At 35.4% G+C, this 22,224-nt stretch overlaps 1 protein-coding gene across 2 annotated transcripts in view; it reads right to left on the reverse strand.

Annotated features, from left to right (window-relative positions):
- Positions 1-2,036: 2,036 nt before the first annotated feature.
- Positions 2,037-22,224, reverse strand: part of sema5a (sema domain, seven thrombospondin repeats (type 1 and type 1-like), transmembrane domain (TM) and short cytoplasmic domain, (semaphorin) 5A) — a 147,211-nt gene continuing 127,023 nt past the window's right edge. For both annotated transcript variants that reach the window (XM_058765617.1, XM_058765618.1), the window contains 6 exons: positions 17,339-17,548; positions 11,803-11,973; positions 9,250-9,405; positions 8,407-8,451; positions 6,477-6,688; positions 2,037-3,297 (listed from right to left, as the gene is read on the reverse strand). In XM_058765617.1, the coding sequence (XP_058621600.1) occupies positions 3,178-3,297; positions 6,477-6,688; positions 8,407-8,451; positions 9,250-9,405; positions 11,803-11,973; positions 17,339-17,548 (914 nt within the window). In that variant the 3' untranslated portion in view covers positions 2,037-3,177. The remainder of the gene's footprint in view (positions 3,298-6,476; positions 6,689-8,406; positions 8,452-9,249; positions 9,406-11,802; positions 11,974-17,338; positions 17,549-22,224) is intronic.

A 22,224-nucleotide genomic window follows, 5' to 3' on the forward strand; every position in this document is an offset into this window, starting at 1 on the left:
ACATTATTTCTTTAGATTTGATTATATGATTTAGAAAGAAATGGCGAAGTCTGATGGAAAAAATAAGCACTATAAGCACATGTTCTCTTACATTAACAGAAAATTAAGTGTGTCTGAAGAATGTGGCAGTGGCATTTTATAGTAAAAAAAAGAAGATAGTTCAGTTTAAAATATAATTCTGACATCATTTCTATTAAAACAACTAGCATCTTTACAAAGAGTTAAGTCAGGGATGTGCGTATGCATGTGGGTGGTTGTTTGTTGAACCAGGTGGTTCAGTACATCAAGCAAGTCAATAGGAGGTGAGCCCCGGGTCAGAGAGAGGTCCGTATGCCACATTAGTCACTGCAGACCATGTTTACGGATTAGAAAAAGTCTTAAATGAAGCAGATCAGGCATTCCATTTTAACAAATGAATAGCACCTATACTTACCCAAACACCATCTGAGCATGCAGGACCAGACTAGTGAGCCTCACAACCCTGATCATGAGTCAAAGTAAACTGTGATTAATCCTCAGAACCGGGAACCTCTGATTTCAACACCTCCAGTTCACACACAAGCACGTACGAGTGGATCTACTCAATTACCTTCTCACACAGGATAAAAAAAAAAAAAAAAAGCTGACGAAGAGAAGGTCTTCTCAGGAAAGGCTGCTATTGTGATCCTCATGCCCACTAAATAGGCTAAGGGTTTCTGCAGGTTTTATGAAGGTAAATTTAAGCTTTTTAAGACCTCTAGATTAAGTAAAGAAATGTTAAGGATTACATTGAAGGGAATGGTGCATCATTATGTTCTCTTAATGTAAATGTACACAAGTTTTATTAGAAACACTTTTTAAGTTTGAAAATATAACTCAATTACTATGATTCATTTATGATTAAACCAAGAAAATGTCTGTCTGTGGGCCAGAAAAATCATCTTAATTCAAAAGAAAAATAAGTTTTCATTCCCCATGGGCAGATATTTGTTTTTAAGTATAAGCTCACTTAAGTTGGTAAAATTTTAATTTTCCATTTTGCGTAAAGCCTGATTTAAGGGTGTATAGACATTTATAGTGGAAAGCAAAAATGCTGAGCAAGACATTATTTATTTATTTTTGCAGTGCATACATCATTTAATGACTTGATGAATTTAAGAGTTTCTGCTCAGATTTAAGACTTTTTAAGGCCTTAAATGGTGGAAGGCCGAATTAAGACCCACAGAAACCCTGTAAATGCAACACTGTCTCATTGGAAAACATCTCTACCTACTGTACAGTTCTGCAAAACTTCAAAAAATTTAGCTGTATATACAAGTCACTGCAGTTTCCACCAAAACCAACAACTTGTTATTCATTTTGGAATAAAGTATAATCACAGACAGAATCAATAATATTTTCACGCCGTTCCTTGCACAAACACTGCAGTATGTTATGACCTCAAAACACAAATTCATGTTTTGATGTTTGCGTCAAATAATCATATTGGCCTGCGGCTTTTCTGATGCATTAAAACTTAATCGGTTACTCACCTGGTACAGCGTTGCCCTTGCAATGCAGAGAAACACAAGTCACGAAAGAGCTCAAAGCCTCACAGATATAAAACGGCATGGTTACTTCACCAAATGAGTTCTCATTTGTTTTTGCTCATTATTGGTTAAATTTAGTAGGCTGCGTTCATTTCAAACGCGATAGATCAATAACCTTTTAGCGCCACTCACCAGATATTTAAAACAACTAGTTTTGGAGCCCCCTACAGTTAGGTGAGTGTAATTCCCTGTCATAATTACAGTGGATGGCTGTATGCGTGCATTTGTTGTTGGCGTGAAACAATTCACACTTTTCACTTATTAGAAGTCAGTGTACCATAAGAATGATTTTAAAACTGATATTTTAAGATAGAAAAAAATCATCGATACAGTAGCTTTAATTTCCGAACTACCTTAATAGTAGTTCCATTATCTTTTTCGCATAAAACTGAACACGCTGTTAGCAGCCACCACTCACTTCAAGCAACAACTCGGCATGTAACATTTCATAGATTGAACACAGTGAGGTATATGAAGCCATTTTAATTTATGCACATAAAACAAGCAAACAAAGTTTTACAAGTAGAAAAGAATTAGTAGAAATTGAAAAAGTGGTTTTCCAAGCACCTCTCCATAATTGATGGATGGTTAAGTTTATAAGTAAATTCATTCAAATATTTGAAAATGAGAGAAAATAAAAAGCTGAAAAAGCAGTTCTTTGTGCTAAAAAGCAGTTTGTTTTTACAGATAATACTTGTTTTCTCATGTAATTTTGAACTATTAAACAACTAAACAAATAGAAACATGTCGATAATATTCAAATGATCAATGTTTTACATAAAAAGGTCCTGTAGCGTTTCACATTCTCTCTTTTTTGCAGACCTTACACCACATAAAGACGAATGTTAATATGACAAGTCTTGTTTTGGTGACTGAACAGGGTTACTTTGAAACAAACTAACACTTTTTTTTTTTCAGAATAGACTCATCTATAAAAGCTACACTGACATATGCGTCATGAAAAGTGTATTTTACAACAAAAACACAGAAATTCCCACCACTAAGAGCTCAACTAACAAGTGCCCCATATTGAGAGATACATGAACACATTTTTCAGAGACCGTGGTATCTACATATGGATTGTGTTTGTCTGTTGCGGCAAAACCCAGTGATAGGGCAGGCAGATGCACTGGAGACCACCGTAGGTCCTCAGTGAGGCACAGGGGCTTCTGATTCGGCACAGGAAACAAAGCAGTCCAAGAAGGCTCCACCCATTTAGGACGCAGGCCCCGCCCACTAACACTGGAATGCGACCAACCATGCAAATAAATGAAGCAACGATAAAGCAAAACACATTAGATGAGAATCATGCAAAGCATCCATGTGCCATCTCTGCGGTGAGAGTTTATCGGTGTCTCGGTTGAATCAAATCGCCTGCTTTATGTGTCCACCATAGTTCAATTTCATTTAACGATGTCCGCACAACTGGACAGCATGATGTCCTTGTTAACTGTGAGAATGGTTCTGTACAGCTTTATTGGCATTTGATGGTAAAATGGTCCCACGTAAAATGTCCCGGGTAACCCACGGAGAAAAAGAGGCAAAAAAAATAAAATCACTAGGTGCTGAAGTTAATGTGGTGAAGATGACTGGAATCACAGATCCATTTTTAAAAGTCGTCATAAGTGTTGACATCAGTGAAGTATGCGTTGGTATATGTTTTTCCTGCTAGCTGAGGGTTGAAATACTTATTTCTTTCCTCCAGGATCAAGTTATTCTTATTGAAAGCCTGCGGATGAGAGGAAAATGTTTTCAGTTACAGAGATAAGAGAACAGAAATGGAAAATACTTGATTTTGTTTGCATGGATGAAAAGTCAGACTGTATTGGGGTTGTGGATCTGGGCAAAAAGAGAAATCAAATCACAAATCACTTGAAAATCTGAACAAAAATCTTGCTTTGAGACTGAATGATGGCCAAACCATGAAGAGGGATTCACTTGGCTGACTATACATTACTAACTTAAAAATAAAATAAAAAATCAGCCAGAAAAGTTAGTATTATTCACAGAATAATAAAAAAGAGCAGTCAAAACACCACAGCATCAAGACAGATGAAAATGACTAAGTAAACAAAGCTTTTTATACAATCTCAGAAATGTATTTTTATTTGTTTCTGCCACCCATATGCTCAACATGGTTACACTGTACCTCTGTATCAGCCAATTTATACAAAAAGTATAAAAATAATTTATTATAAAATGTTTATTCAAATAATAAAATAAAACAAAACAACAAATACAATGTTTTTTCAGTTCTTTAAAAAAATCAAGATCAAGTTATTTTTTTTAAATAAACATTTAAAATATAAGCATAAAACATTTAAAGACAAGGTTAATAAATATTAACGTTAAAAATAAAATAGAAATATACTAATTAAATAAGAGTTTATTCTGTGTGTGTTTTATTTATTTATTTTTTGATAAATCAATGACTTAGGCTGTCAAGGTTCATAAATATTAAAAAAAGTTAAAAATAAAAAATAAATATGTAAAAAAAAAGTATTTATTCAGATTCCTACACAATTAGAACAATTAAAAAGAAATGTAACAAAGCTGTAAGCCAAAATACCGAGCTCAGTGGGGTGGCAGTAACAAGCAAGCAAAATAATAATTCAGAAGAAAAGATTAATCCGATTTATATTACAGAGAATAAAAGAGACGGGGGAAAAAATGCATGCAACAAAATGGTAGTAGACAGCCATAATCACGACACGACACCAAAATTACACTGCCTTCTCACAAGCCTGAGTATCTGCTTTGTGGGATGATGGGAAATGCTGGTGACAAATGCAGACAGAACGAATGGGCGAGCACACCTGCCACGTACACGAGGGTCAGGGGAAGGACAGGGGATTCGCGAGAGGTCTGAGAGTCAGAGGAGAGGATGGTAATGCCGGTCAAGAGTTAGTAGAAAATCTCCAGGCCTCGCGCTACACCAGTGTTAGAAGACAAAGGCTGGCAAATGTGGTGCTCGTCCAAAGGCAAGAGAACGGAAACATCAGGCTGAAAAGAGGAATGGAGCACAATCATCCTCAGGACAGCAGGAGACGGAAACAAGGCCTATGCTGTCGTTTTTGGTCTGTTTGTGAAGCTATCATTAAAGTCAACATGAAAAGGCCCTCGCAAACCAATTTTACTTCCATAATGACAGACTTCAAAGTAAAACAGAATAATTAAAAAGACAAACCGTTTTCATCCATCAGGTTATTTCATACTAGAATGGAGTTTATAGTCAATTGTGGTGCTCTATTTATCTTCTAAAAAACCCAAACTCCCACTTTTAAGAAGTTTTGACTGGGATGTAGAGGTTATGGTTCGCATTATGATTCATAATAAATTTATAATAGCTATAACTGTAGTAACTTTGATTACATAAAACAGATAATTTACCCCAAAATCAAAATTTTATTAGAACTTATTCACCATCATGTTGCTCCAAACCCAAACTTTTGTTTATTTTTGAAACATAAATAAAAACATTTAATTTCTGGTATCAATTTAATCAAAGTCCACACAACCAAAATTTTTTTGCATTAAAAAATATAAAATGCCATCATAAATGTAATCCATATGATTGTATAATCCATTTGATCAGAAGACATGAATTAAACCACTTACTTTATATGGATTTCTTTCTGTGTAACATTTTGATGCACAAACGTTTTGGTCGTGTGGACTTTCAATGGATGAACAAAAATTAGAATATTATAAATATCTTAATATGTGCTCTGAAGATGAAAGAAAGTCGCTCAGAAATTGCTAGTAAATTCCATAAATATTTACAAAGAAACACATTAAACAAAAGTAGAAAGACTGAAATAGTATTTTCTTGTAAAACATACTCCAGTAATTTCTGTTTTATTAAAAAAAAAATATATAATAATTTTTACAGTGTGGGTTTGGAATGACAAGGCTCTTTAGATATTAAAATTAAAATTATTTTCCCTTTTAACATGGTGATTTCAGCCATTTAAGTGTTCTTTTCAAATCACTTTGATGGAATATCATGAAGACATTTTTCTTTAGAATAACATTGATGAATCACAGGAATGCATGTTAAGAAAGTAAATAGGGTCAATTTGATGTCATGTTGACTTTAAGGATCCTGTATGGGAAAATATATTCCATACTTACAATAACAAAGTGACAGCATTCAGAAGAAGAGAAAAACAATACGACAAATAAGATGAGCATGGCAATAATATTATGTAGCCTTGAAGTTTCATTCATTCTTGTCATCAGTAGAAAGCCAGGCGAGTGAACTTGTACAGTCTCAGGACAGCAAAACAAAGAGTCATTTGCTACATTACCCTTCAGCTGGGATGTTGTGCAAGTGATGCTATTCTAGTGCAAAACATCCATCTGATGAAATATGCAACTCCACAAAAGTGTCTGAACGAGCAATAACTGAGAAGCACTTTCTGTAATTAGTCATGAGTCTTGTACATTCAAGTCTAATGAAGCCTTAACTGTCCTTCTGACTAAATGTGAAAAATGATGGTGTGCTTTATTTTCGCTGTGCTTATGAAAAAGTGATCCATGTGCCTAAATCTCAAAGTGCACTGCATAACTTTAAAGCATTATGTAATAATAATAAAAAAAAAACTACATTTAAGAGAAAAGTTCATTTTTCAGGGTTAAAGTAACTCACTAACAACAATAACATTCTCAGAAATGTACTGACATGAGCTGCATATTGTTTTCTGATTTCATTTGAGACAATCTCACACAAACACTGAGTATACAAACTGAATCAAAACTGCACTTATGAGAAAGCAGTGTATGAATGTATGAATTGACTTAGACACAAGACATCGCACACATTCACACACAGACCACATACTAAATCCATCATCCATTTCCCATATGAATAACATATTGCTGATCGTATGAGTGAATAACACCCACCTTAATGGCTTCAACTGAGTCGTACTTGTCCAGCTTGTTGATGTGGTTGGTGATGCTGGTGTTGAGCGGGGCGGCAGAAATGGGGTGGATGACTGTAGCATCATGGGACTGCTGCTGGTATCTCTGACAGTAAGTGTACACCAGTAGGGTCACCAGACAGCCGAGTATGGAGCTGCTCAGGCCAACGGCGATCATGTGGAACACATTGAAGTCTGGCAAGAGAGGCAAAACGGCTAATGGCTAAATGATCTGACGCAAGCATGATGGCTGGGGATTTGAGCATTGATCCTGAAGCCAGAGGATATCAATTATCCATTACCTGAGCCAATTAAACACTATAGTAAATTACAGTCAGCATCGCTGTTGCCCTGCGAGTCTGCATGAACGGACAATAATTGCTATAAATGGAAGGACTTTACAGTGACAAGCCGTTCCAAATGCACATTTGTTTAATGGGTCCCCAAAAAGCTTTGAGGCACATTGTGTTTGTAATCAGTGTATTGAACATCAGTTTTGATGCAATTTGGATAAACAGCAACGAGAATTATGTTGTTGTCTGGAATAATGGTTTCTGATTGGTCATTTGTGACTTTGAACAGTCGTATGAACTGTATATTTCATTGTTGTTCAATGGAAACATAAAGCTGCTACTTTCATGTATCTTTCATGTATCACTCTGCACTCTTTTTGTAATAAAAATGGCCTTAGAGGTTTAATTTTTTTAAATGTACTGCTGTATGTTTAAAAGTTTGGGCTCAGTAAGGTTTTTTAAGAAGTATCCTATGGAAGCCCCTTTCCGCCACCGAATAAAAAATTGCGACTTTTTATCTCACAATTCTGACTTTTTTTTTTACATCTCGCAATTCTGAGAAAAAAGATTTTTACTTAGAATTGTGAGATTTAAACTCGCAATTGCGAGTTAAAGTCAGAGTTGCGAGGTATAAACTCACAATTCTGACTTTTTTCTCAGAACTGTGTGGTATAAACTCACAATGAGGGTTATAAAGTCAGAATAGTGAGATATAAATTCGCAATGGCAAGAAATAAAGTCAGAATTGTGAAATTAAAAACTTGCAATTCTGACTTTTTTCTCGCAAATGCAAGTGTATATCTGCAAGTTATACAATTCTGAAACTCTTTCAAATCTGAAACAGTTTATATTTCACAATTCTGAGGAAAAAAAAGTCAGAATTGGGAGATGAAAACTCGCAATTGCGAGAAAAAAGTCAGAATTGTGAAATAAAGTTGCAATTACCTTTTTTTAAATTTAGTAGCGGAAACAGGCTTCCATACCTATGTTCACCAAGTCTACATTTGTTTGATCAAAAATACATCAAAAACAGTAATATTGTAACATATAATTAAACAATAAAATGTTTTTTTCCTATTTTAATATATTTTAAATTGTAATTTATTCTTGTGATGGCAAATAAATAATGATTAAATATTCAAATTTGGTGCTGAAAATAAACACTGAAAACAGTTATTTTTGTGGAAACCGTGATTCTTTTTGATTCTTTGATAAATAGAAAGTTCAAAAGAATAGCATTTATTCAAAATAGAAATCATTTGTACATAATAAATGTCTTTATAGTCAGTTTTAATCAATTTATTAAATTCTGGCAGAAAAAGTATTAATTTCTTAAACAAATACTGACTCCAAACTATTGAACAGTAGTGTATATATGTTAGCTAGCTAAAGCAAAGAAATAATTACCTGGCTTTTTATTAGAGAAAGATTTCAGCTGATCTAAGCTAAGCTTTAATGTAGAATAATAGGATCATTTTGACTCAAATCAATATTTCATATCCATATACTTTTTTATTTGGCAAGTAGCTTAGCAATAAAGGGGGTAATGCACAGTTAGCTGGTCATAATTGCAAAATAACCCCCTGCAGAGCGATATAAGGCTGCTTGTACACTACTTACCTCCACACCATCTTTCCTCCTGACTTGAACGTGCAACAGACGTTTCTGAGGAGAACAGAAAAAAAAAAATCAAGAAAAGAACAGGGAAATGAATCCGTCAGGCTGATAAATGAGATCTTTAGAAGTTTCAGAACATTACAGCAAGTGAATTTCAAACTCAACCCATTATCGCAAAATTCAAAGAGCTGAATAAGGAAAGTGGCACCTGTGACGCATTTTTATGATCAGTAATGGAAGTAAATGAGGTATAAAACTTTTCTAACGAGCTGTAATGGAATGTTACTCTGTGAAAGACATGAGGGATCTGCAGGCCAGACAATATTTACACAAGATTTACAGAATGGCCTTAAAAATCCACTCCCTGCACTACACCATAAGCGAGGTAATAACTCCCCTGACGATCATACGTTTAGCTATTTCTATCTCTACAAAGTGGCAGATCACATAATTACTCATCATTTTAAAGATGAGCACATTAAAAATAAGGTGATTGTGTACACTGTAGCTCATAATCAAAGAACTGAGTACAGTAACTCAGATATAATGTTCTTTCTTACAATTAGCACCCTCATGTTTGAGTTTGTAAAACTTGTGGAGCGGATGTATCTCAGGTATCGAATGTATGAATGCAAATGCTACACGAAACATATCAGCGTAATGCATTTGTTCGATCGTGCCACTTAGACAGGGCAGAGGATGAGAGGCTAATTATCCCTGCACTGCAGAAATCAATGGTTTGGTGTGTCTCGCATTACTTCTTGTCAATAAGGGAAGATCCTTGTTTGTCCAGGAATCGATATGGCAAGTGTTTGAGTGTAAATGTGTGTGGGTTTCTGTGCCCACCTGGGATAAAGTTAGAGATGGGTAGACAGGCACGAGTTTCACTGCTGTTGCCTGAGCACTGGTTGCTGGTGGGAAACAGAACGTCACAGTGCCGCCGGCGAACCTGAGACCCTGATGAGTCACAGGGGGACCATTCGGACCAATCAGACCAGCTCTCTGTACATGACAACAACAAGCCCAAATCAGATGCAAAGTGATGGAGAGGGGAGGGAATGTGAAGACGCCTCTTCTCTATATCTATCTATCCATCTGTCTCGTAAGTGTTTCTGCATGGCATAAATTCTCATCCATATACCCTGAGTCTCTAATACAAACTTGATCCATCCGCACTGTGAGTGTAACTGGTCTTTAGAGCTTCTTGATGTAACTGATTGAACTGCTTATATAAACGTCACAAAATAAGTCCCAAAACTTATTAAAAATGCAACAGAACATTCATATTTTCAGACTGCATAGTGCAAATCCAAATGGCTGTGCCTTTATTTGAACATTCAAATCTAGGATATATGTGTATTTGTGTAATGTACTGTGAGCTTAAAAAAAAACATGTATAATATACAATTATATAAAATATATAAAATGTATCATTTTGATGTGTGCAGTGGTGAACTGCAATGTGCATTTGTAGGAACCTTTGATGCTTTAACTCAATGAGAGTGCAATAAAACAGACTGGACCAGAAGCCGCTGTTTTGTTTTCTGTTTCTCTTCTTTCCGCTGCATGCTGCATCTTATCACACCCACTTCTGTAACATTTTTCAAGACTGCTGTGAAAACTAACCCGTTCTGAAATAGTCTGCCAGCCCAAAATTCCTTCTAAAGGCCCTGAGATACTCACAGTGAAGTTCACAGTGAAGTTCCTATTCTCACTATTAACTAGTTGCTTATTAGCATGCATATTACTATAGCATATTGGCTGTTTATTAGTACTTACAAATCACATATTAATGCCTTATTCTTCATGACCATATTCTAGATCCCTTAACGCTTCCCAATCTGTAAACCTAACAACTACCTTACTAACTATTAATAAACAGCAAATTAGGAGTTTGTTCAGGGAAAACGCTTTGTTAATAGTGAATGTGTGTTCCCTATTCTAAAGTGTTACCAAAGTTTAAAACACAGAAACAGCGGCATACTGTTAGTGTCGCCGGTGTTGCTACGAATGCCGTTTAGATGAATATAAAAATATGTGCTACCTGCCTTCTCTCAATGATAAACATACAAAACGGTGAGAAAACAGCAGTTAAGAAAGCATCTGACGACAATGATGCATGTAACTAACATTTTGTTACGTTATATCAACTTTGCTTTTTTAACGGGAAGAAATGGCTCTGAAAAACGAAAAACCACTTTCCCCTTAATAAAAAAATAATAATGAGTGCTAATTCTGTTTTCATTGATGTGCAACCCGTACATATCTGTTAAGATCTCAAAAACAGTGTTTTAGAGTTTCATGACCCTTTAAATTTGAAAAAATGTGTCAGTGTCGCTTTCAATTAGAATTACAACTTCAGTTTCTATTATAAAGCAGATCTCCATAGTGTTCATGTTTTTCCTCGTGTCTGACCTTAACATACTTAACAGAAGAGATAAACCAGAAAGGTTTTCCATGTCAAAGAAGGCAGAGCCTCAGATCCACACCCTCCTAATCGCCACAGACCCATGGTAGCTCGAAGGTGTTTACCAACCAACTTTTCTGTAAAGTTTGGCAAGCTGTTTTGAACTTGAACGAACTTCATTTTGGCCTGATTTTGTTCAAAATCGTCATATCAGCTCATTTTTGATTTGCTTGAAGTATAACGGGGATTTAAAACAAAGAAACTAGACCTTCTTGGCAGATTAGACTTTTATTTTCCAGCAGGCAAGGCTTGAAATTGTGTTATGTGGTTATCTTACGAGTGAACTGATTATCTATTTGGCCTCCAAGCTAATTTAAACTATACTCTACAATTGAACCTAAAAGCTTGGAATCCAGTTTAGGAGAACTTCCTCACAGGGTCTTCTGATTAGCATTCCCCTCACTTATCCCGTCCTCTGTCTCTCGGCTGCACTGTACAGCTACACACGCGCTCGTGTAATGAATGGTGTGACAGATAGACCTGAATGCAGCTAATAAAAGGTCACTCGGTAACCTCACTACAGTTCTGGCTAATGGATGGACTGACATTTGAATACAAGCTCTCTTCTCCCATTCACCTTTCTGTGGATCAATGTGCGAGGTTTGACTCCGTCATCAATCGCCTTATCTTGCCCTCCTCTCTTGCACTCCCTGCTGCGAGCTTATGCATATTATCTTCATATCGCAAGCTCGGCTTTACCATTTGCTTTTCTATGAAGTGTGACATTTTGATTTCCTCTGCTTTCATTCCCCCACGGGCCGCTTTATGCGCGAGACATGACGAAAGGAAAGCAGGTACAAGACAAAGGCTTCCTATCCGAAAAAAACTCATGTAATTTCCTGTCGGATTCAAGGTGTGAGTGTGTGTGAGTTCACGTAGGTTGAGTTCATGCACGTGATAAAGTGTGTGTGTGTGTGTGTGTGTGTGTGTACCAGGGCAGGGTTGGATGTTGCAGAGGGCCTCTTCAGTATGCAAACCCAGGCAGATGTCACCTCCGTAGGCAGGTGGAGGGTTGTTACAGGTGCGTGTGCGCATGTAGTGGCCCCCTCCGCATGTCACTGAGCATTTAGACCAAGGTGACCAGCACGACCAGCTCCCATCCACTGAAAGATAAGGAAAAGAGGACACTCAAATTACTACTGTGCTTGTGTCATGAATAATTTTGGGACTAGCATCTTCCATTTCTTTTAGTAAATAGTGAAAATATTTTTCGGAATAATTTTGAGCAACTATAAATGTGTAACAATAGTTCATATTGATAAAGGCAAATGTGTTTGTTCTCTACACTTCTCACACTGTTGCTCAGCAAAGAGGAGTCATTCAGACAAACATGTTTAGTGCCATTACATTTAAATGGGAAATATCATGGAAAACATGATTTAAAATAAAATAAAATAATAAAAATAAAAGAGCTCATTTTAATACAGTAGCCCCATAACACAAAATGATCTTCAAAAAGATGTCATTCAGAAGGCATTGCATTTGTAATATAAGAACTGTAATGATTCAGATATCAGAACCTATTCAGTATTCAGAAATTTGGTGGGGTTGTGATGATCATGCTGTATTTCTGACACTGTCAGAAAATGATCGTGGGCTATCTTTTGTTGCAAGACCGTGACAATGGCCGTCTTTGAACCTCTCTCACTGTACGACACAGGACCACCGATTAGGAGCCACGATCACAGAAATCACCACAATTGTTTCACAATGCCAATCTTTTGTCTGGGACAGCCGAAAATCATGCAGTGTGTTTCGGGCTTAAGGGGGAAAAGTGAATGTGTTTCAATCTATTTATTCATCTAGTACCACTAGATGTATATAAATGTATATAAATGAATGACATTACCCTAGTTACCTCTGATAAGATCATTACAATGAAATCATCTGGTGTCAAAACAAGCTAAATCCTACTGGACTTGTGTCATGAATAATTTTGGGAAGAGCATCTGTCATTTCAAAGTAAATAAAGAAAATAGAATAATTATATCTAAATAATTTCGAGTGTGATTGCCACTCTAAATGCGTAATATTAGTTTATATCAATAAAGGAAAATTATTCACTTTTCTCACTGTTGCTCAGCAAAGAGGAGTGATTCAGACTGAGCACATTTAGTGTCATTAAATTTAAATGGGACATATTATGGAAAACTGAATTTAAAATAAATAAAATATTACAAATAAAAGTGTTCAATTATGTACACATCTGCAAACACAGGTCATTCAGAAGGCATCACATTTGTAATATCAAAACTATTATGATTCAGATAACAGCACCTATTAAATATTTAGAAATCTGGTGGGGTTGGGACTCGTTTCACATTTGAAGATGTTAGCCAATCATAGCACAGCTCATTTACATATAAAACCCTTAAAATAACGAAGACCTGCTAACAGGGTGAGAAAAGTGACAAAACTAAGAAACGCTGATTTTAGCTGGTCTGTTGGCTTACAGTTTTAGAGAGGTTTTGGGCACTATTCTGCTGGTTTTAGCAGCAGGGTATTTAGCATGGTTTGTATTTGATGAAACATTGATTATAGGTGGACTTTAAGGGGAAAAAGTGAAAATGCTTTTCATTTGAATAGATCCAAAACATTTATTCATCTGGTACCACAATATGAATGAACGACATCACTGATACGATCTCTACAATGAACTTATCTGGTGTCAAAACCAGCTAAATCCAGATGCTAAGACTGCTGGGAATCCAGGGGTCGATGAGGAGAGAGGCTGTTCACACAATCTGCTCTGGAGCTCTGCTTCTCCCTCGCGCTCTCACTCTGACCCCTGCTCTAATTAATGAGGCTAAACGAACCATCAATTCACTCCCTCCCCTCTTCAGCGAGTGCCAAGCTCAGGGTCATCACCCGCGACAACTGGGGGAACAGAGAACAACTCACAAAACACTACGACTGTCTTGGCACTAATTAAAGGAAAACAAGCATACTGAGTCTCATTTTACATTAGCATTAGCCGTCTGACAGGTTTGTGGAAGAGGGGTGAGAATCACTGACATGAGTAGATTTAGTATGAAATATTAGCATACTGATTACTGTAAAGTGCACAGTATATTGGCTGCTATTATGCTAAATGGTATACGGTATGCTACAAATATTTAAAAATTCTATAAAAAAATGCATTTGTGCTATGATCTCGTAGCATATTTAGTTCAGCAAATCCAATTATCGTCTAGGAAATAAGCAGATTAAATTTTTTTTTTTTTTACATTTTATAAATTTTGCATATTATTCAAATTTTTGTGTTAAAATGTCTTAAAGGGTTAGTTCACCAAAAAAAGGAAAATTCTATCATGATTTTCTCACACTCATGTCTTTCCAAACCCATAAGACTTTGGTTAATCTTCAAAACACAAATTATGATATTTTAATGAAATCTGAGAGGTTTCTGTCCCTCCACTGAAAATCCGGGTAATCAAAATTTAAAAGATACAAAAAGGTCATAAAGGCATTGTAAAAAATAATCAATATTAATTGAACGGTTTAAGAAATATGATAGCTTTATTTGATGAACTGGGTGGCGGGGATTAACCCCCCCCCCCAAACAAACAAACAAAATAAACAACAACAACAACTAAATATAAGTAAAGATAAATTTGACTGAATTATTTTTTTTTTTTATATAATACTGTTATCATGAATTATTTTGTAGTGAACTGTGTAATGAAATTCTGATTGTGACAGCCCTGCAACATTTGCTGAAAATATTTTTCAAAGTTGTAAATGCAACAAAAAGTACATTTTGAGAGTACATTTTTCAAGAAATTATTTTTTCAGTCTTTCTACTTTAAAAAAAATCCCATTTAAGTCAATGTGTCACTGTTTCTTTGTAATTATTTATGAAATTTACTAGCAATTTCTGAGAGAAAATTGCTTCAAAATAAATCCTACTCCAATTTTTTCCAGTGTATTTCATTCTAGCAGTATAGAAGATTTTTTTTAAAACTAGCGCCCAATTTTGATTTTGGAAGCTCAAATCGACCTTTTCCTGTCTGTTGTCTTTAAAGTCACAGCTCAGGATAGTTGCTAGTAAAGGTTTTATAACTATATGTGTTGTTGACTGTATCTCACATTGTTGGAGAAAAAACAGAAAAGGTGACTTTTTTTTATATAAAAGACATAAGTAAACCAAATATTGCATTTTATCATCTGTTATAACTTCTCTATTGTGAAAAATGACAAATCAGCTCATGTCTGCCCCGGCGTGAGTGATCATCTCATTTTACTCTTGTGGCCTGCAACAAAAAAAGATTCATTCATTTCAAAGCCTCCACAACTGCAACCGCGAGACCTCTGTCTGCCTCTCTCAAAACAAAATAATGCATTTCAAAGGTCTGACTTTGAACGTATAAAGATTTAGCTCGGCAAGAAGGAACCAATAAAAGACACAGTGAGAATATTGGTCACAGACAAGCTCCGGTTCAGACACGCTCATGGAGGTGTAGAGCAATTTGATGTGTTCTTTTCCAAGCTTCCTGCTGGGATACGTTTGATGAAAGTCATCTGTATTATTCTGTCATCGTCTGTACAAAGGAGCTATTGAATCTAAGCGCTACTAAGATGTTTCATTGGAAGTAGACAAGGACTGAATTAACTTAGTGAAGTGCAGAGCACAGTTACTGATCGACAGTGCGCTCACAGAGTTTGCTGTACAATCTGTCATCCGCCGCTTTTATAAAATTTGCACTGCGATTCCTGATCTGTTGGCAATTACTCCTGCGGAGAAAAATATCAATAAGTCTAATCAGGTCTTAAAACCTCTGGAGGTCTTTGTTAATGAAGCAGTCCCGCTGGTCTTGCTACTGTCACTTTACAGGAAATATGTGATTTCCTGTTAGAAAACAGCTGCTGTAAAATTAAGACTGAGGAGCAATTAGAGCTATAAACTACAGTACGCCCTGCTTTGATGGGTTTCGGGCTCCAAAAACAGGCTATTGATTAATTACGATTGCAAAACAAATTCCGCATTGCTTGATTGTGTCTTGTTCACCGTTAGGTATCATAAAATACCCAAGTAGCGCATTTCCATTTAGACAGCATATTTCCAGCACACATAACGATGAGTGCTCATTTAATTAGAGAGCTTTTTCCCCTCCTTCAACTTTAGAGAGGGTGTACACCATTGTCACAAGCCTTTTAATGACTGAATCCTGCTTTCCCGTCACTGCCGGTGTAATTAGCTTGAAATGTGATTATACACAACGACGCCACAGAGATTTCTCTCCATTTCCACCGGCAAATTGAGGTCCGCGCACCTTAAAACAGGGAGGCTGTCTTCTACGCGTACAAATACCACGCGCAAATGTGGGATGTGTCTTACTTTTATCGCTTGTTGATGTCTGGAATCCTTCTTTATTCCCTGCACACCAGTAACAAACTGAAAAAGGACAGTTTTTATGATTGTTTCCATATAAACATTTGAAGAGAGAATGGATAAGTCTGAATTCTATGAGGGTTTTTAAAGTAAATGCAGTGTTCTTTTTTCCACCAAATAATAATGCTGCATGCTGCTCGACTGGAGGATATGTTAACCTCTTTCAGAAGATTTTCCATTAAGCCAAGCTGCGATTTAACTGGTATAGACAAACAAACAGCACATTTCTGTTGTTTGTAACTGTAGTTTACGAATTTATTTTAACATCTAAAGAAAATTAATTAATCACAAGCTGGATTTGATGAAATGTTTTTGCATACAAAATGAATAAAATGTATAGTTATCCATTTAAATATATATATATTTATATATAAAATCATTTAATTTACTTTTGGTTAATCGGTGAAGTCTTTGTAGGTGACATATACACTACTGTTCAAAATATTTTTTTAAAGAAATAATACTTTTATTCAGCAAGGATGCATTAAATTGATCAAAAGTGTCAGTAAAAACTTTATGATGTTACAAAATATTTATATTTCAGATAAGTGCTGTTCATGCAGAACTTTATTATATTCATCAAATAATCTTGAAAAACAAAACAAAAAAAAACACTGTCTAGAAAAATACAAAATCACAAAATTCAGCATATTAGAATGACTTCTGAAGGATCATTCTGAAAATTCAGTTATAAAATCACAGGAATAATTTTTAAAATATATTAAAATAGAAAACAGTTGTTTAAATATATAATAATATTTCACTTTTTTATTTGCACTGTGATTCCTTATCTGTATTTCACTTTATTTTAGTATTTTACTGTATTTATACTGTATTACTTTATTTTTTGATCAAATAAATGCAGCCTATTTGAGCAAAAGATACTTTTTCTAGAACAAAAACTTTTTTTTTTTTACATTACAAGCTAAATTTAAAATAACAAATAATATTTATACATATAATTTAATTCCAGAATGGGGAAAACAGTGGGAAAATCAGTGTCTGGAGAAGCTGTGTAAGTCACAAATATATGAATGGAAAAAGCTGGAAAAGGTTTATGTATGAGGACTGCTAACCTGGACATGGTGTAGTATTGCACTCCTGAAATTCCTGGGCAGGCCCGAGGCAGGTGATTCCTCCATATTTGGGTTTGGGGTTGGAGCAGGTGCGTTTGCGGTTTCGGACCCCCGAGCTACAGTCCCGACTACACTGGCTCCAAGGCCCCCAGGCGGACCAGCCTCCATTAACGGTCAATCCAGAGATACGTCCAGAACGCAGCAAATCTCCTACACAAACAAGAATAAACAGATTAAACTCCTGGGAAATCATGGGAATTCAACACTCTTCGATAAACCCTGACAGGGTTTTCGATTTCAGAGATTATTACTTCAACAAATGTTTCAATCTATTATTAAAAAAAAAAAAAAAAAAAACATCCATACCACCTGAACTATTTCAAAATAGCTCAGAGAGCAAAATTGATTTTTTTGGACTATTACTGTATTACTGTATGTGTTTGTGTCAAAGAACTTATCTTATCAAAAAGAGTGTTTTTGCCGCAGAGTATCTGTCTGCACCGTGACCTCTGTGTTTGTACCTCTGACCTTGAGCAAGATCCACCTGTGACAGTCCCTATGAGCCACAGCCATTTATCCATTCTGAGCAGGAGACGGCGCTACATGGGTCGACCTATAATCTCTCCAGCACCAGAGCACAGAGCCCTCTCAAAGGTAATAGACTACTTCATAATCTACTCACACCTCGAAGCGGGGCACCTGGCTCTGATGGCTAATGGCAAGGGAACACAGGTGTCAGTGCATGCTAGACCCGGCCGCAGGTAAACAAACCGTGCTGCGTTCAACCAAGAAATGACTGACTACATTGATTTTTAGGAAAGTATAAAGTCGTATTATGGAATTGGATTTTGGCTTTGCTATGCTTACTGGTTGTTAAGATCACATGCAAAGCGAAGAAGATAAATTGCGATTAAAAAAGGCAGAGCTTATGCATATGCACTGAACTTTCCCAGCCCAGATTCTGTGATATGTTAGACAATAGGATCAGCGGTACATCTGCCGAGCGAGATGGGTGGCATTATATCCTGCACAATCAAGAAAATTAATAGCTCTTGAGGATTAAGAGTGTGGCTTTTACGCAATTCCCCAGAGCTGTCGTAAACTGTCTAGCGGTCACCGGCGCTTATTAAAAGTTAGGGGGTGGGCAATTAGAAACGACTCCCTGATGGGTCTGCGTAGTGGGTGGTTAATGCCTCTGCAAATACTTGTAATTACAATGACATACAGCATTCTAGCATGGCCATTGAAACCACTGAGACACAAACGGTCAACTGAACAGTGTGGGGTGCTAACTGCTTTCTAAATGAGAAATTATATGAATTTGTTATTATTGGTTATAATTTAATAGTTTTTTAAATAATGAATGATATGATTTGTAACTATTGAATATAATTTAACAGAAATGACATTAATTTGTAATTATTAGTGCTGTCAAACGATTAATCACGATTAATCGCATCCAAAATAAAGGTTTTTGTTTACATAATATATGTACTGTATGTGCACTGTGTATATTTATTATGTATATATAAATACACACACTCATACAATAAATATACACAGTATACACACATATATTTAGTAAACAAAACTTTTATTTTGGATGCGATTAATCGCGATTAATCGCTTGACAGCACTAGTAATTATTAAATGTAATTTAATAGTTTTCTGAAAAATTTATATATAATAATATATTTTTTTCTAATAATAAAACTAGTCTAATAGTTTTTATTAATTAATAAATTATATTATTTTTTAATTTTCAAAAATAATGTTTTTTTAATACAAATTCAATTTATTTGTTTATGTTTTTAAATTACAAAATATATTAATGTAATTGAATTAAAAAAAAAAAATTTAATTACACATAATATCATAATTTGAAAGAAAAACTGAACTGAAATTTTTTTTTTTTAAATCGCAATGTCTTTGGTTTGCTTCTGTTTTGCTTTAACAAAAGCAGCCCTGTGATGCATGAACTGCAAAAGTTTTGATTTTTAATCTCAGATTTTCAGATGCGCTCTCAGAGATTTTGGGCCTCACTGTGTAAGGTTGAGACCAAAATCACTGACAGTGAGATTTTCTATTTTGTATCCAAGGACATGTGTGTGTAATGCACCACAGAGAAATTTGCCAGCTGAGATCCTAAGGTCTGCAGAATCTGACACTGAGTGGGATTCTAACTGATGGCAGATCTGTGGGGAACCGACAGTAAATAGCCTTGGAGATATCAGCCGCTTCTCTGAGAAAAGGAGGAGGAAAGAAAGAAAGAAAAAAGAGAGAAAGACAGAGACGGAGAGATGGAGCTGTCCGTGCAGCACGGTATTTAGATGAGAAAATAGTGCTAAAGTCACACGATAAAATGATGTGTTATTGTTTCTGAGATAAATGAAGGCATCACTCATAGCCAAATTACAAACCTGGGCCATCATCAGTTATGGCCTCTGGCTTATGCTGCAAAGAATCTCAAGGTTTTAAGATAAGTAGCTTGACTGTTTGGCAGAATTTTCACTCTAGCCACTGCCATTACTCCAGCAAACAAATAGACATAATGGTGCATGTATTGATTTTTATTGAACTGAAGGTTAAGCTTTAAACACTTGCACTAAAAGAAAAATGGGGCTGTATTGTAACGAAAGCTACAGAGCCTTTTTCTGTGCACTAAAAATTTGTAATCGCCTCAGTTTCTAAACTGTGTTCATTAAATTGCAAATTATTATCTAATTTTAACCGTTTGTATCTGTTAATGTATAAACTACCCAATTTAGATTTACTAATCAGTGGGTTGACTGGACAACTATTAACATACCTAATTAACAATAATTAGGCTAGTCTGAGGTTCACATGACTCTGATCAGATGTGTTTTTTAGGGGTTAGGCATATAAGAAACAGTTTGTTTTTAATTTGATATGGCATCTTAAAAAACGGGATAGGATGCTCAAAAAAAACTGCAATATGTGACACCAGACAAAGACTGGAAAGATTCGGAAGGTCGGAAAGATTTTTTTATATTTTTGAGTTTTCTATTGTAATACTGTATATTATATTTAATATATAACTGTCATTTATTCCTGTGATGCAAAGCTGAATTTTCAGCATTGATACTCCAGTCTTCAGTGTCACATGATTCTTAAAATCATTTTAATATGCTGATTTGCTGCTCAATAAACATTTATTTTTATTATCAATGTTTAAAGCAGTTGGTGCTGTTTAATATTTTTGTGGAAACTAATGTACTACCATTTAAAAGTTTGGGGTAAATAAATAATAATAACACTTTTATTCAGCAAGGACACAGTAAATTGATCAAAAGTGTCATTTATGTTTCAACGTTTCTGATATGAAACATTTCTTATTATTACCAATGTTGAAAAAAGTTTGATATTTTTGTGGATGCAGTAATACATTTTTTAGGATTCTTTGATGAATAGAAAGTTAAAAAGAACAGCATTTATTTGAAACCGAAATCTTTTGTAACCTTATAAATGTCTTCAATGTCTCTTTCAATTAATTTAATGCATCCTTGACGAATAAAAGTATTAATTTATTAAAACATCTTTTGAATTACATTTTATATGTCTGAATGCATATGGCTATAGCACTATAAAGGGGCGGAATATAAAGAATTTTCAGAGTGTTTTTTTTTACCATGAAAATTGTCTAAAAGATGAAGCCCAGCACATTTTCTGCACGGCTAAAAATGTGTTAGACGACTAGTTGACTGTCATCCATTCATACCTTGAATAATCTCAGAGGACAGAACTTTCAAACTTATAAACACTAGTAAATTAACTGATGACCATCAAGGTTCGAACAAATACAGGCAGCAGTTTATCAAAGAAAGTGATGTTGTTATCTGACATAGTTTTATATTTTTATTCAAGTTAATCTCCTTATTATAATTAAGTAAACAGACCGCAGCTCACTAAGCAAAGCTCCTGAATCTGTGTGTAAATAACGACCAGCTGCTGCGGACACTGATAATTTCTTTAATTTGCTCCTAAAAAAGACAGCAGAGAAATCAAGGAACCTTATCTGCACAAAGCCGATTTACATTTGCCTAAAAAAAAAAAACTGACATCAAATGCATTTCCAATCTGAAAATGTCAGCCAGGGCTGATTCTACTGATCTTGTTTCTTTCATAATGTTGATATTAGACAGAGAAAAAGGCTCAGACCTCAAAGGCTTGACAAAATAGCAACAAACACGTGACTTCTACTTGACAAAGCCAAGGTGACTTCCAGGGCTCTGCTAACTCAGTTCATCTACAGAGAACTGAATGTCCTTGTGCTTTTATAAATTCATTTTACAAAAAGAAAAGAGCCAATTTTTACATAATATGCATAATTTAGTGTCTTAACAACACAAATAACCATAAACAATCTAAAAATGTTGGTGAAAAAAAATCACATTTTCATCCCAAATCATCATCTTGCAGTTTGATTGTATAATGCAAACTTTAATGTAAGCACATACAGTCATTCCTCTACTTTAGATTGTCCCACATGAACTCCTGTGCTTTATCACCCTCTCTTTCACACGGCATGGCTTACGGATTCAAATCGATATGGGCCAGCCGAGACGTGAAGCTAAATCTTGGCCAAGTGGCAGCCCATTCATTTCAGAACTCATCTTCCCTTGTGGCTTCACTGACATCAACACACATCTTTAGTGTGGAGGTGATTATGGGACTAGGCCTCCTCTGTACGATATGCAGTATGTTAACCACTGTCCAGAAACATCTGTCATGAGGGGGCATGCAGCGGTATAGCTGGGTGCTTCAAGGTAAATAATGGTTAAAATGCAGAAATTATTCATGTGTATGCTGGGCACTTAATATTTATGAATTGTACTGATGCAGCACTGATGAATCATATGAGTGTC

This window comes from Onychostoma macrolepis, chromosome 24 (genome assembly GCF_012432095.1).
Source record: "Onychostoma macrolepis isolate SWU-2019 chromosome 24, ASM1243209v1, whole genome shotgun sequence".
NCBI lineage: Eukaryota > Metazoa > Chordata > Actinopteri > Cypriniformes > Cyprinidae > Onychostoma > Onychostoma macrolepis.